Raw genomic sequence first — 10,698 nt, 5'->3', positions numbered from 1 at the left:
CCTACAGGTGGGGGCCGCCTGGGCCGGCCACTGCCGAGGACTTCAGTGGTCAGTGACGTCCAGCCAGGTGGTAGGAGGGGCTCCGGCCAACTTTCAGCCATGTGCTCAGCCTTCCTTGGAAGCCTGGAGATGCCGTTCTCGTATGTATGTCCCTTGATGTCTGTGAGCAGGGGAAAGAACAGTCTGGGCCCGGCCCAAACTAAAGAAGGATTCACGGAGTACGCCAAGGAGGTCCTTGCTCCTGCGCGATCTCTTTGCCACCTGCCACAGGACAGCCTTTTCCTGCTGCTCTGCCCGCCTGCCCACCCCTTGGCTGCCTCTAGGAGCTGGGGCTTGTCTCACTCTGGGTTCCCCAGACCCCCAAGGGCTCCACCACTATCTGACCCTGCTCGAAACAGCTCTGTGTCCCGGACCAGGGAGCCACGGGGAACATCGCCAGGGACCCTTTCTGAGACAGCAGTGCCTGTGGGATGTTGGGGGGGACCCACAGCTCCCAGGCTGGAAGTCATTCAGCCCTCGGGAGATAGTCCAACGGCCCTGGCTGGTTTGCCCCTTTTTAGCAAAATAGGACAGGGGTCTGGGCACCCAAGGGCCACCGGGCACTGGAGGCAGTGAAGCTGGGCCTCCCGCCTTCCCCACCATGAATGGCTTCCCAGGCTGATCCCACACTCCAGCCAGGGCGCAAGTGTAAGGGGAGGGGGACCCTGCTCCATACTCCACCCCACCTCACCCCTGCCCCAGGACCACCCCACTGGACCAGTTTGGACTGAGGGCTCATCCTCCAGGGGGGTGTGGCAGGGGAGGACCCTGTCCCAGCTTTTGCAGCAAGAGAATGCAGTGTGTAGGTGGGGGCGTCTCTCCGCCGCTAGGACCTGGGTTGGGGGTGATGGGCGTGGGGCTCACTGGCGCAGCAATGACGTGGGCCGTAGGATATTGAGAGCTCTCCCCACAGCTTCCGGGGTTTCCCTGTGTGGGCTGATGGGGGCTCCCTATTCAGTGTATGGGGCCTCTCCCATGGCGCGATGGAGGCTATCTGCAGGGTGATAGGCGCTCTCTGCAGGGTGCTGGGGGGCTATCTGCAGGGGTGACGAGAACTCTCTGCAGGGGTGACGGGGGCTCCCCCGCGGAGCTTGGGGTCGCTCCACCGCCCCCGCACCTCCACCGGTGGGCAGGACCTCTGCGCTACGGTCACTCCCGCCCGCCTCGGGGCTCGGGGCTCCGCGGGGGCGCGGGAGGCGGGCCCTGAGCCCGGTGACGCGGCGCACGGCCCCGGGACGCACCGCATAAATGGCGGGCGGCAGCTCGGGGCCGCGGACACGTCGAGGGAGCCCAGCCGCCTCTCTTCCTCCCCGTGGTCCTGAGGGCCCCGTCATGTGCTGAGCGCCCCGGCCCGGCCAGACCCAACGGACCCGCCCGGACGCCCGGACCCGCCGCCACCTCGGGAGCCCCGCCGCCCCGGACGCGCCGCCACTCCGGGACCCCCGCCGCCCCGAGACCCGCCGCCGCTCAAGGTACGGCGCGCCTTGGGGGCCCCAGCGGGAGGCGGACCCCTTCCTCCCCCTGCTCCGCGCCACCCGCCGCTGGACGATCCCGGGGCCCCTCGCTCCCAGCCCCGGCTCGGCCGCGGGAGGCGTCGCACGGCACTCGGTCGGCGTCGCCTGGCCCCTGCAGCCGCCCTAGCCCCCGGCAGCGGCGTCCGAGGCTCCGCCCGACGTGCGCCCGGGGACCCGCCGGCCACCCCACGCCCGCTCCGCACCTTCCCTTGCAGATGCCCGGCGGCTGCGTCCTCCTCGTCGCCTGGCTGCTCCTCGCCACGGCCCTTTCGGCCACCCCGGGGCTCGGGTCACCGGTGAGTGCGGGGCGCGTGTGCCCCACTAAGGGGGGCAGCCGCACAGACGTGGACCGCCGGAGGGTGCGCGCAAACCAGCTCCTGGCTATAAACCAGGAGAATCTGGAGGCTCCTGTACTTAGCTCTCTAGATGAGTTACCCCGGGCGGGAGCCCTGCTACCCACAGGTGCCCTCAACGACGTGTGTCCTCAACATGACTTAGCAGCAAGCAGGTGCCCCATGTGTTTGAGGGTTGTGGCTCTAGAGTGAATTCTTTGGAAAAGCAAGCAGTTCTGTTTTCATGTCGAATATAGCTTATTTGGGGGCAAAGCTGGAATTTCTTGCAGCCCCAGAAGTGTATGCATTATTCAAATGCCCACGTCATGCCTGGAAAGCCTGGCAAGCTTCCTTTCCTGTCCATCTTGCTTTGAGGGTTTGCATCACTTGGCCTGTTATGGGACAGGGTAAAAAAAATAAAGTGCTTTTGTGATGTAAATTATGTGAGTATCTGAAGTGGGCTGCAGCTTCCCAGACCACCTTAGTGGGCTGTGCAAACAGAAGCTGCCTTTGAGGCGTCTTTGAGCCCCCGAGCCTGTACCCGGCATGACCCTTTTCTCCCATTTAAGGTGAAGGAAAAGAGAGGCTGGACCCTGAACAGTGCTGGCTACCTTCTTGGTCCACGTAAGTGACACGTCGGCCCCTCAGGGCAGACCCCGCTCTTGTAAGGCTGACTGGAGCATTTGTGTGAATCCTGCTCTTTCTGGCATTTGTGTGGCCAGTCCCTGTTCCAATACACGGATATTCCAGGTTCGGTCACATCAAGGGCAATGGGGGGCGCTTGAGGCAGGATGGGTTTCCACGGAGGTTAGGGATCAGTGGATTCAAATACTTGCCACATCGGTAGGTGGCGCCCTTTCCCGCGCCCTTTCTCCCTCACTTGCCGCAAATGGGCAAATTCCTGGGTCCCCTGACGCCCACCTGTCCCTCCTCCTCGCCTCGCTCTTCCTTGCTCAGGCACCTGTGCGGCACAGAGCAGGACTTAGATTATTACCGAATGACCCAAATGCCTAGGGTAGGAAGGGCCTGCAGCACGTGGGCTGGTGGGGTCAGGTGACGAACCTGTGACGGTCTCACTGGGCATGACCGAGTCTGGGGCCGGGGCTGCAGGCAGGGACTTGCATCTGACCCCATGGAGCAGCAGGAGGTGCCCACAGCCCTCACCAGGGGCCTTATGCGGACACGGGTCAGTTGATCCGAGTCCTGGGATGTTTCCAGAAGGGGCCTGCGGCCCGCAGTCGGCCTCATTACCACTTTCTCGGCTTCAGAAGTTCAAATCTGGGCGGCGTGGAATGGGAGGACACTTTTGCTGACTTGTAATAGTCCATCAGGGTTCCAGGCCACCCTGGGCCTTAACTCTGTGCCATGAATCTACCAGCTGGAACGTGTAGCCTGGTGGGGCCGGGGGCGTGTGCGCTTGCGTGCAGAACCGGAGTGTGTGGTTTCACCTGTAGCCATCAAGTCCCAGAACTTGCAGCCTGTGGGTGGTCTAATACTTGGTGCCCTGTCCTTGATTTGACACTGTCTGGACACAGTGTGACTTTAGTGCTTTCATGATGCAGAGAACCCAGTGGACCAAGAGATCCCCCGGGGCTGGCAGTGGCAGGCAGACCAGCTGTGGAATTTTTAGTAGGGGCAGGAGGCAGCAGGAAATGGGGAGACGGTGTGCAGACAGGTTATGCCTCCAGGTGACCCAGGCCCTGAAGGGGACAGCCCTGGGACCCCGCAGACTGTGTGCGTGGATGCCTCCCCCTCGCCGCTCCTTGCCCGCACTCTGCTTCCTGCTCGTCCTCTGTCTGTCTTGGCATCTTCAGATTTTAATTATCCTAAAGGAGGGGACAAGGGGAGACCTTTTACTTTCCCCACCAATCGCTTACACACTCATAGCTTTCAAATTTGCAGGCGTGGTTGGTTTGGGGACAGCCATCAACCTTAAAACAAAACAAAACAAAACCTCTCCTATTTATGTACTGCTTTCTGCACCAGGAAAGGAGTCAAACATGTAGGTCATATTCCATTCTCACCAGCGTAATCTGGGGGGAACGGTATTGTTCAGCCCAGGGACTATTCTTAATCCCACATTTGAGTACAGCCTTTTCTCCTGCTGCAGATGGTGGTCTATCTGATCACCTGGAGGGTGCTTTGAGAAACACAGGCAGAGAGAGAGATGACAAAGACAAGCCGGGGCCACAGGCAGGGCCTCTGGGTGCTCTGGTCTCAGGTCAAAGGCAAGGGCAGGCCCCCACACACTTCTGTCTGTCACTGGGAGTAGAGTGGTCTCGCCTGTCCCCAGGAGGGACAGATGGGCTCAAAGGGCACACGTTTTCCCGAGCCCTTTGTAACCCTGAGATCTATCACTCAGAAGGCATCTCATCTCTGTGCTTCTGGCCCAAAAGAAAGAAGGAACCCTTCAGCAAAGATACTTACTCATGTTACTTTGGAATAGTGAAGGTATATTCATCAAGAAGATAGGAATCTTGAGTCAGAAAACAAGCTCTTTTTTACTATCAGATTTCTGTCTCCGTCAAGCTGGATCTGCAGAGGCTGTCCATCTAGACGAGGTCGTCAGTGCGCTTTACCAGGCACCAGTGTTCGTCAGTGCGGGACACTGTCCAGCAGCCGCCGCGGACGGCGGGAGTGTGCCCGCACTCGAGCCGTGGGGCAAGGTTCTCGGGCCTTCTTGTCCTGAGTGCCGGGCCCCGAACTCCGGCTTGGGGAGAGGAGTCGGTGCTCTTTTGCCTAGCCTTGCAGATGCCGGCCCCCCACAGGCGAGCAGCCACAAGCCCCGAGCCACCCTGACCACGCCCTCGTGGCCAACACAGGCGTGAGCACACGCACACGCACACGCAGGTGCACACACAGCCACTTAACGCCCCCCCGCCCCTCCTCCGCCTGCCTCCCTTCCCCTCCCCCTCTCTCCCGCTGTCTCCGTCTGTCTCTGGCTGGCTGGCTCCAGTCCGCCTCCCACAGCTGCCAGAGAGGTCTTTGAAAAATAGGTCTGAACTTCCACTCTTCGGCAGCCCCCTGTTTTCAGGGACATAGGACCCCAAGCTCCTGTGGTCTCCCCGTGAGGCACCCAGCTCAGACGCCAGCGCCTCTGCGACCCCCGTGACGCCCGTACTCCCCGGGGCCTGGCCAGCTCTGCGGAGCGCCGTGCTCCCCTTCGCTCCCCTCCTGACTGCGGGGGGGGGGTTGGGGGTGCTCCTTCCTCTGGCAGAGTCCCAGCACCTGTGGGACTGGCCACTTCTCTGGCCCTGGCACGAGTCGTGGTTCCGCAGAGAATGTTCCCTACTGTGACTTGATTTTTACAGTCAGGTCGTGCGTGCTTTGATTAGCAGCAACCTGTGTGTCCTTCTTTGGGAGTGGGGAGGGTCTAACTATAGTAACAAGGCCGGTCAGGTGCTTTCCTCTCAATTCATTTGCAAACAGAAGCCATTGACAACCACAGATCATTTCAGGAGAAGCCTAGCCTCACGGGCAAGCGGGAACTCCCACCTGAAGACGAAGCAAGGCCAGGTGAGAGCACTAGGTCACTTCGCTGCCCATCGCCTCCTGGGCACACGTGGCGGTGGGGTGTCAGGCTCCTGCCCCGTCCCCCAACCTGAGCCTGGCCTGGGCCCCTCTGCCATCTGCCAGAAGTACAAGCCCAAGACCCAGCGTCGGGGCCCAGGGTGGCCACGGAGGCAGAGTCACTCAAGGCCTCAGAAGAGTTTGGCCTTGACCGGACACTCCCCCACACCCCGCTGTGCTAAGCGAGGCCCTGGGGAGGGGTCACGGCCAGTCCACTGGCTTCCAGATGCCCAGCCCTCCGCAGAGGGAGCTGTGAGATCCAGAGCCGCGCGGCAGGTGGTAGACGCCGATTCTGTTTTCTAGGGGGCTTTGCCAGGCCGCTGTCCGAGAAGGCTGCCCTGCGCATGATAATCGAGTTTCTGACTTTCTTGCATCTCAAAGGTACGTGAAATATTACCAATTTTAAATTCCACCTCTTTGAACTCTGCCCACATGAAAAGCCTGTCAAAAAGGATTCTGTAGAATTCTCCTGGGAAGTAACGAGCCATCCACTCCCATTCCTCAAGTCACCGCTGTTGGGTGGGAGAGCGGCCTAGGGGCCGGGGCTGCTGCTGGCCCCAACACTGGCCCTGGAAAGGGTCATCAGAGCCGCAGGGGAACCAGGGAGAGAGAGGGCCTCCGTCCCACTCCCTCGGCTTGGAGCCACACTTCCTGGCAGGGTAACAAGTGCCAGACATCCCAGGGCTACAGCTGCTCGTAGGCCGTCTTATGCCATGTCTTGTAAGCATGGTCAACTAACCCATATCTCAGATTCCAGTGTCTGCTTATGCAGCCTTCCTGCAGAGCAGGCTGCATGCCCGTCTCAACAGTCTCCATCCTAGAGCTGGTATCTTCCGTGGATACCAGAGAAGGTGAGGCCGCCCTGTGGGCCTGTTTCGGCCCAGCACCTCTGCTTGTCATCCGGGCAACAGAGGGCCATTTGGACAGAGGCCGCAGTGCCCTGGGAGCCAAGCACAGGGAGACCGGGACGGGCTGGGGGTGCTTGGATTCTCCAGGAGACACATCTGTTTGTCAAGTTTTGCACTTTACAATTTTGTTGTGAGTTTGGCGGAGTTGAGACTAATTCTTGGGGTCTGTTTTGATCCATGCACTTTGCTGGCTGGACCCGCTGCCTTGGTTGAAGGGCTCAGGAGGGTGTGGGAGGGACGAGGTCAAAGGCCTGTGGTTCTTCCTTGGAGCCACCCATGGGACGGGAGACTGTGGGGGAGGGCTTAGAAATCTCAAAGCCCATAAGCAAGTTTGCTCTGTTGGAGCCCCGCCGAGTCTGCAGCGAGCTCTCTGCCCGGGGAAATCTTGCTGGCGACTTTTCCTGCAAGGAGCAGATCGACTCTCCCAGGGACTTCTTGGTTTTTAGTTTGCTCTGTTTCGAATTTTGTAAGATGGAACTTCTTTCCCTCGGAGATACCAATTTTTATTACTCAAACAGGAATTCTACTTCTGATAGTTTCAAACACATGGTAAGTGGGAGGCTTGAATCATCAAGAGGTGAGACATAGAAAGTGTTGCACTCGATTTCGGGGCCGATCCTGGGACCCCCACCCCCCGGAGGATGCGCTCCGACGCTCTAACCTGCGTATTGGGCTGTCACTGTCCCTGGTACAGGCGTTAGGGCTCCGCTAAGTGCGCCTCTTCATTGCAGAGGCCGGGGCCCTGGAATACGTGCCTGAGCTGCCGGCCGCGGTCTCCACAGAGGACCAGGAGCAAGCCTGACCACGCTCTTGGGCTTGCTCCTCGGTGCCGTGTCGCCTACGGTCAAACTTGGACCCGATGGAAAATCTTGTGCCAACTTATGTAGAGTGACTAGTCCTGCCCCCTCGGCTCTAATGCTGTGTCATTAGGGTTTTGTTGTTAAGATTTTCCCCCCTTTTGTCATTCTTTTGAGCAGCAAAATAAAAAATAGCAATGGCTTTCGGTTGTCCTTTCCTTTTGTGTGTCTGTCTGTCACCACCCCCCCCCCCCACCGTGCGTGGTAACAGATAAAGACTGATTATAATCGTGTGCAGCAGACGAAAGTTTTAAAGCCACGTCCCACCCTGCAGAGCAGGTCTGAGACGCCGTCTGCGGCCGGTAACTCAGTCGTCAGTGAGTCAAACGCAACCACGCCGGGGAGTCCGTTACCGTTCCTGACACAAGCAAAACGGGATGGCGAGAAGCCCCGTGTGCAGGGGGGCTGGTACTTGAGAGGGATGAAAGCAGAAACCCTCAAGCAGCTCTCAACACAGTAGCCGGGGGAGCTAAGGGAGCTACGAGGTGCTTGTGAAGGTGAGAAGCGAGGGGGGAGGACCCAGCGGGCGGGCAGGCCCAGGGCCACGTGGGGGTTGACAGAGGCAGCCGTACAACCTGTGTGGCCGGGCAGAGAGCCGAGTGTCCCAGAATCTCAGCGATCCTGTAGGCCAGGAGAGGTGTGCTAAGTGGGTGCTGCCCGGGGGGACGGCACCACTGACTCGGCAGAGCAGAAACAAGATCACACCCGAAGATCCAGAGAGCAAACCGGCCAAGAGGCCAAGCCCTCCTGTTGCATCGAATGGAACTCGGGGCTCTTCAGCCTTTGCTGGAGCAGGTCCGAGGTGGAGGAGGGGCACCTTCCGGAGGCTGGCCCGCCAGCAGTGGTTCTGACCCCTGGTCCACATCAGCACCCCTGGGGGGCGGGGGGCGGCCCGGTGGCCCGCGGACCGCGGCACGCAGAGTCTGGAGGCCCACCGTGTCCTTCACGCTGCCCCGGGTGACTGCCCCAGGGTGCCGCCGAGCGGGAGAAGGGCCGCGGAAAGACGTGCTGCCCGGCCAGTTATCCAAGCCCCGATGGCAGGGACCAGAGCCCTGGCGGCCCTCCCCACTCTGTGTGAAGCCGGCCATTCCCCAGACGTGAAGCCATGCCGCCGGGCTCCGAGGCTCCTGCAGCTTCCATTTGGTTCCACGAGTCCATCGGCTCCTCCCTCCCCGCCCACGCCCTTCTCGGACTCAGGTTACCGTCTCCCAGCTCAGGGCGGGAGCGCAGCCACGGGGCCTCGGCCCGCCGCGCCACGCCGGACCCCCGGGCCCTCACCAGCCTCCTTTTCCCTCCTTCACACTGAATCCCCTTTAATTCTCTCCGACTTGGGCGGGCCTCGTCAGAACACGGCTCCCCAGCCCCTCTTCAGGGTGTCTGGTTCGGGAGAGCTGGGTGCCCAGGACTCGCGCTCCCAACAAGGGCCCACTGCGGCAGCTGGTCAGGGACCACACCTCGGCTCTTCCCCAGAGAAGGGACATGAGGGACTGAGAGAGGTCGTGGTGCCCGTGGTTGCCCAACATCCTGCTGGATGGACTGATGGTCCTCAGGGGGCCTCTAGGGAGGACACTTACTCCCTGGGGAGAAGGCGGTTGGAACTGGCTACAGCCATGCTGGGTCAATCAGTTGCCGACAAGGGCAGTATTTTCAAGAGAGAAAGTTGGCCAGCCACAAGGGGAAGTGAAGAACTTACAGACAGTCCTGACAAACACCCAGATGACCAGCTGAGGCGTAGAGGAAGGAGAATGTCGAGGTTATTTCCCTCCTTGAGGAGGCAGCTGTCTCCATGCCATGAATGCGTGGGCACAAAAGCTGACAGACATCAAAACCCTCCTTCTACAATCTCGGGCCGAGGACGGGGAGCCCCCCCCACCCACCGTGTCTGCCCAGAATCTAAGGGGGACAGAGTCTTGCCCTTGAGGCCCCTGGAGGAGGAAGGGGAGAGTTGTGGGGGGGCTAAGGAAGTCCTAGTGCAGGGGCAGTCTCAGAAAGACGCGAACGATCGAAGCTGATTACTCTAACGTGCAGCCTATGAACTTTTGTTTTTAATTCACTGCAAAACAAGTGGTTCTGTGCTCCATTTTTCTGGATTTTACCCTATTTTATCCATGAAACAAACTGGGATGGCTCTAGAAAGCAGAGAGCTTGACCACCTCTGATCCAACTTTTAAAGAAAAGGTTGCTGATTTCTGCTTTCAGGGAGACAGTGGATGTAATTCTCCCTGATCCTCGTGCTAAGTACAACCCTGGACATTTTGTATAAAGCAAGCGTAAGACTCTGAAAGGTCAAGAAGAGGGCAGACCTCGGGACCCAAGGATGATACAGTGGTGAGTTCTGGGTTTTCTTTTTGTCTTCTCAACAGAGTAAGGCGGCTGACTCTCTCCAACTCTGTATACGGATTAATGCAGTTCTTACCAAGGAAGAGGAAGAGGAAGAAAAGACAAGCTAAGCACTGGGAGAAAATTGCAAATCACATGTCCCATCAAGGGATATCCCACCAAGGATATGTTTCTCTGAAGCATATAAAGGACTCTCAAAACTCAACAGTCACTATCACTATCCGTCTCTCTCTCAAATAAATAAGTTAAAAAAAAATTTTAAAGATTTTATTTATTTATGTGACAGAGAGAGACACAGCAAGAGAGGGAACACAAGCAGGGGGAGTGATCATATCAGTAGATATAGAAAAAGCATTTGGCAAAATCTAACACCTATTTATGATAATTTTCAGCAAACTAGGAATAGAGGGGAGCTTCCTCAGCTTGACATAGAACATCTACCAAAAAACCCTACAGCTAACATCATACTTAATAATAAGAAACCAAAAGCTTTCCTGCTAAGACCAGGAACAAAGCAAGGATGTCCCCTCTCATTGTTGGGGACATTTTATTTGAAGTCCTCGCTAATGCAAGAAGACAAGGAACTAAAAAGGCATACAGATTGGGAAGGAAGAAATAAAAATCTTTGTCTGCAGATGACATGACTGTCTATGTAGGAAGCCAGAAAATCAACAATAATAACCCCTGGAACTAAAAAGCAATCATAGCAAGGTTGCAGGATACAAGGTTAATAAACAAAAATTAATTGGTTTTACAGGTGCCTGCGTGGTTCAGTCGGTTGGGTGATCGACTCTTGGTTTCAGTTCAGGTCATGACCTCAAGGTCGTGAGAGCAAGCCCCAAGTCGGGCTCCACACTCAGTGGGGAGTCTGCTTGAGATTCTCTCTCTCCCTTGGCTCCTCCCCCCTGCTCTCTCTCTAATAATAAATCTTAAAAAAAGAATTAATTGCTTCCTGTATAACACCAATGAACTGGTTTGAAATTAAAAATATACCATTTATGGTAGCACCCCAAAAATGAAATACATAGGTACAAATCTAACAAAATCTGTACAAGATCTATATGGGGAAAACTACAAACTCCGATGACAGAAATCAAAGAAGAGCTAAGTAATTGGAGAAATCTTCCATGTTAATGGA

General features: G+C 57.6%; 1 protein-coding gene across 1 annotated transcript; it reads left to right on the top strand.

Annotated features, from left to right (window-relative positions):
• The first annotated feature begins 1,294 nt into the window (after positions 1–1,294).
• On the top strand, positions 1,295–7,356 carry GAL (galanin and GMAP prepropeptide). The gene is made up of 6 exons (XM_025878281.2): positions 1,295–1,511; positions 1,769–1,849; positions 2,455–2,509; positions 5,315–5,401; positions 5,759–5,836; positions 7,095–7,356. Exons 2-6 carry the CDS (start codon positions 1,769–1,771, stop codon positions 7,163–7,165), a joined length of 372 nt encoding a protein of 123 aa, XP_025734066.1. The 5' UTR covers positions 1,295–1,511; the 3' UTR covers positions 7,166–7,356.
• Positions 7,357–10,698: the final 3,342 nt, after the last annotated feature.

The sequence above is a fragment of the Callorhinus ursinus genome, unplaced genomic scaffold (genome assembly GCF_003265705.2).
Source record: "Callorhinus ursinus isolate GAN/ISIS: 27379988/994484 unplaced genomic scaffold, GSC_fseal_2.0 scaffold51, whole genome shotgun sequence".
NCBI classification, from domain to species: Eukaryota; Metazoa; Chordata; class Mammalia; order Carnivora; family Otariidae; genus Callorhinus; species Callorhinus ursinus.
Note: the sequence above shows the minus strand (reverse complement) of the source record. Positions and strands in the feature narration are given on the sequence as shown.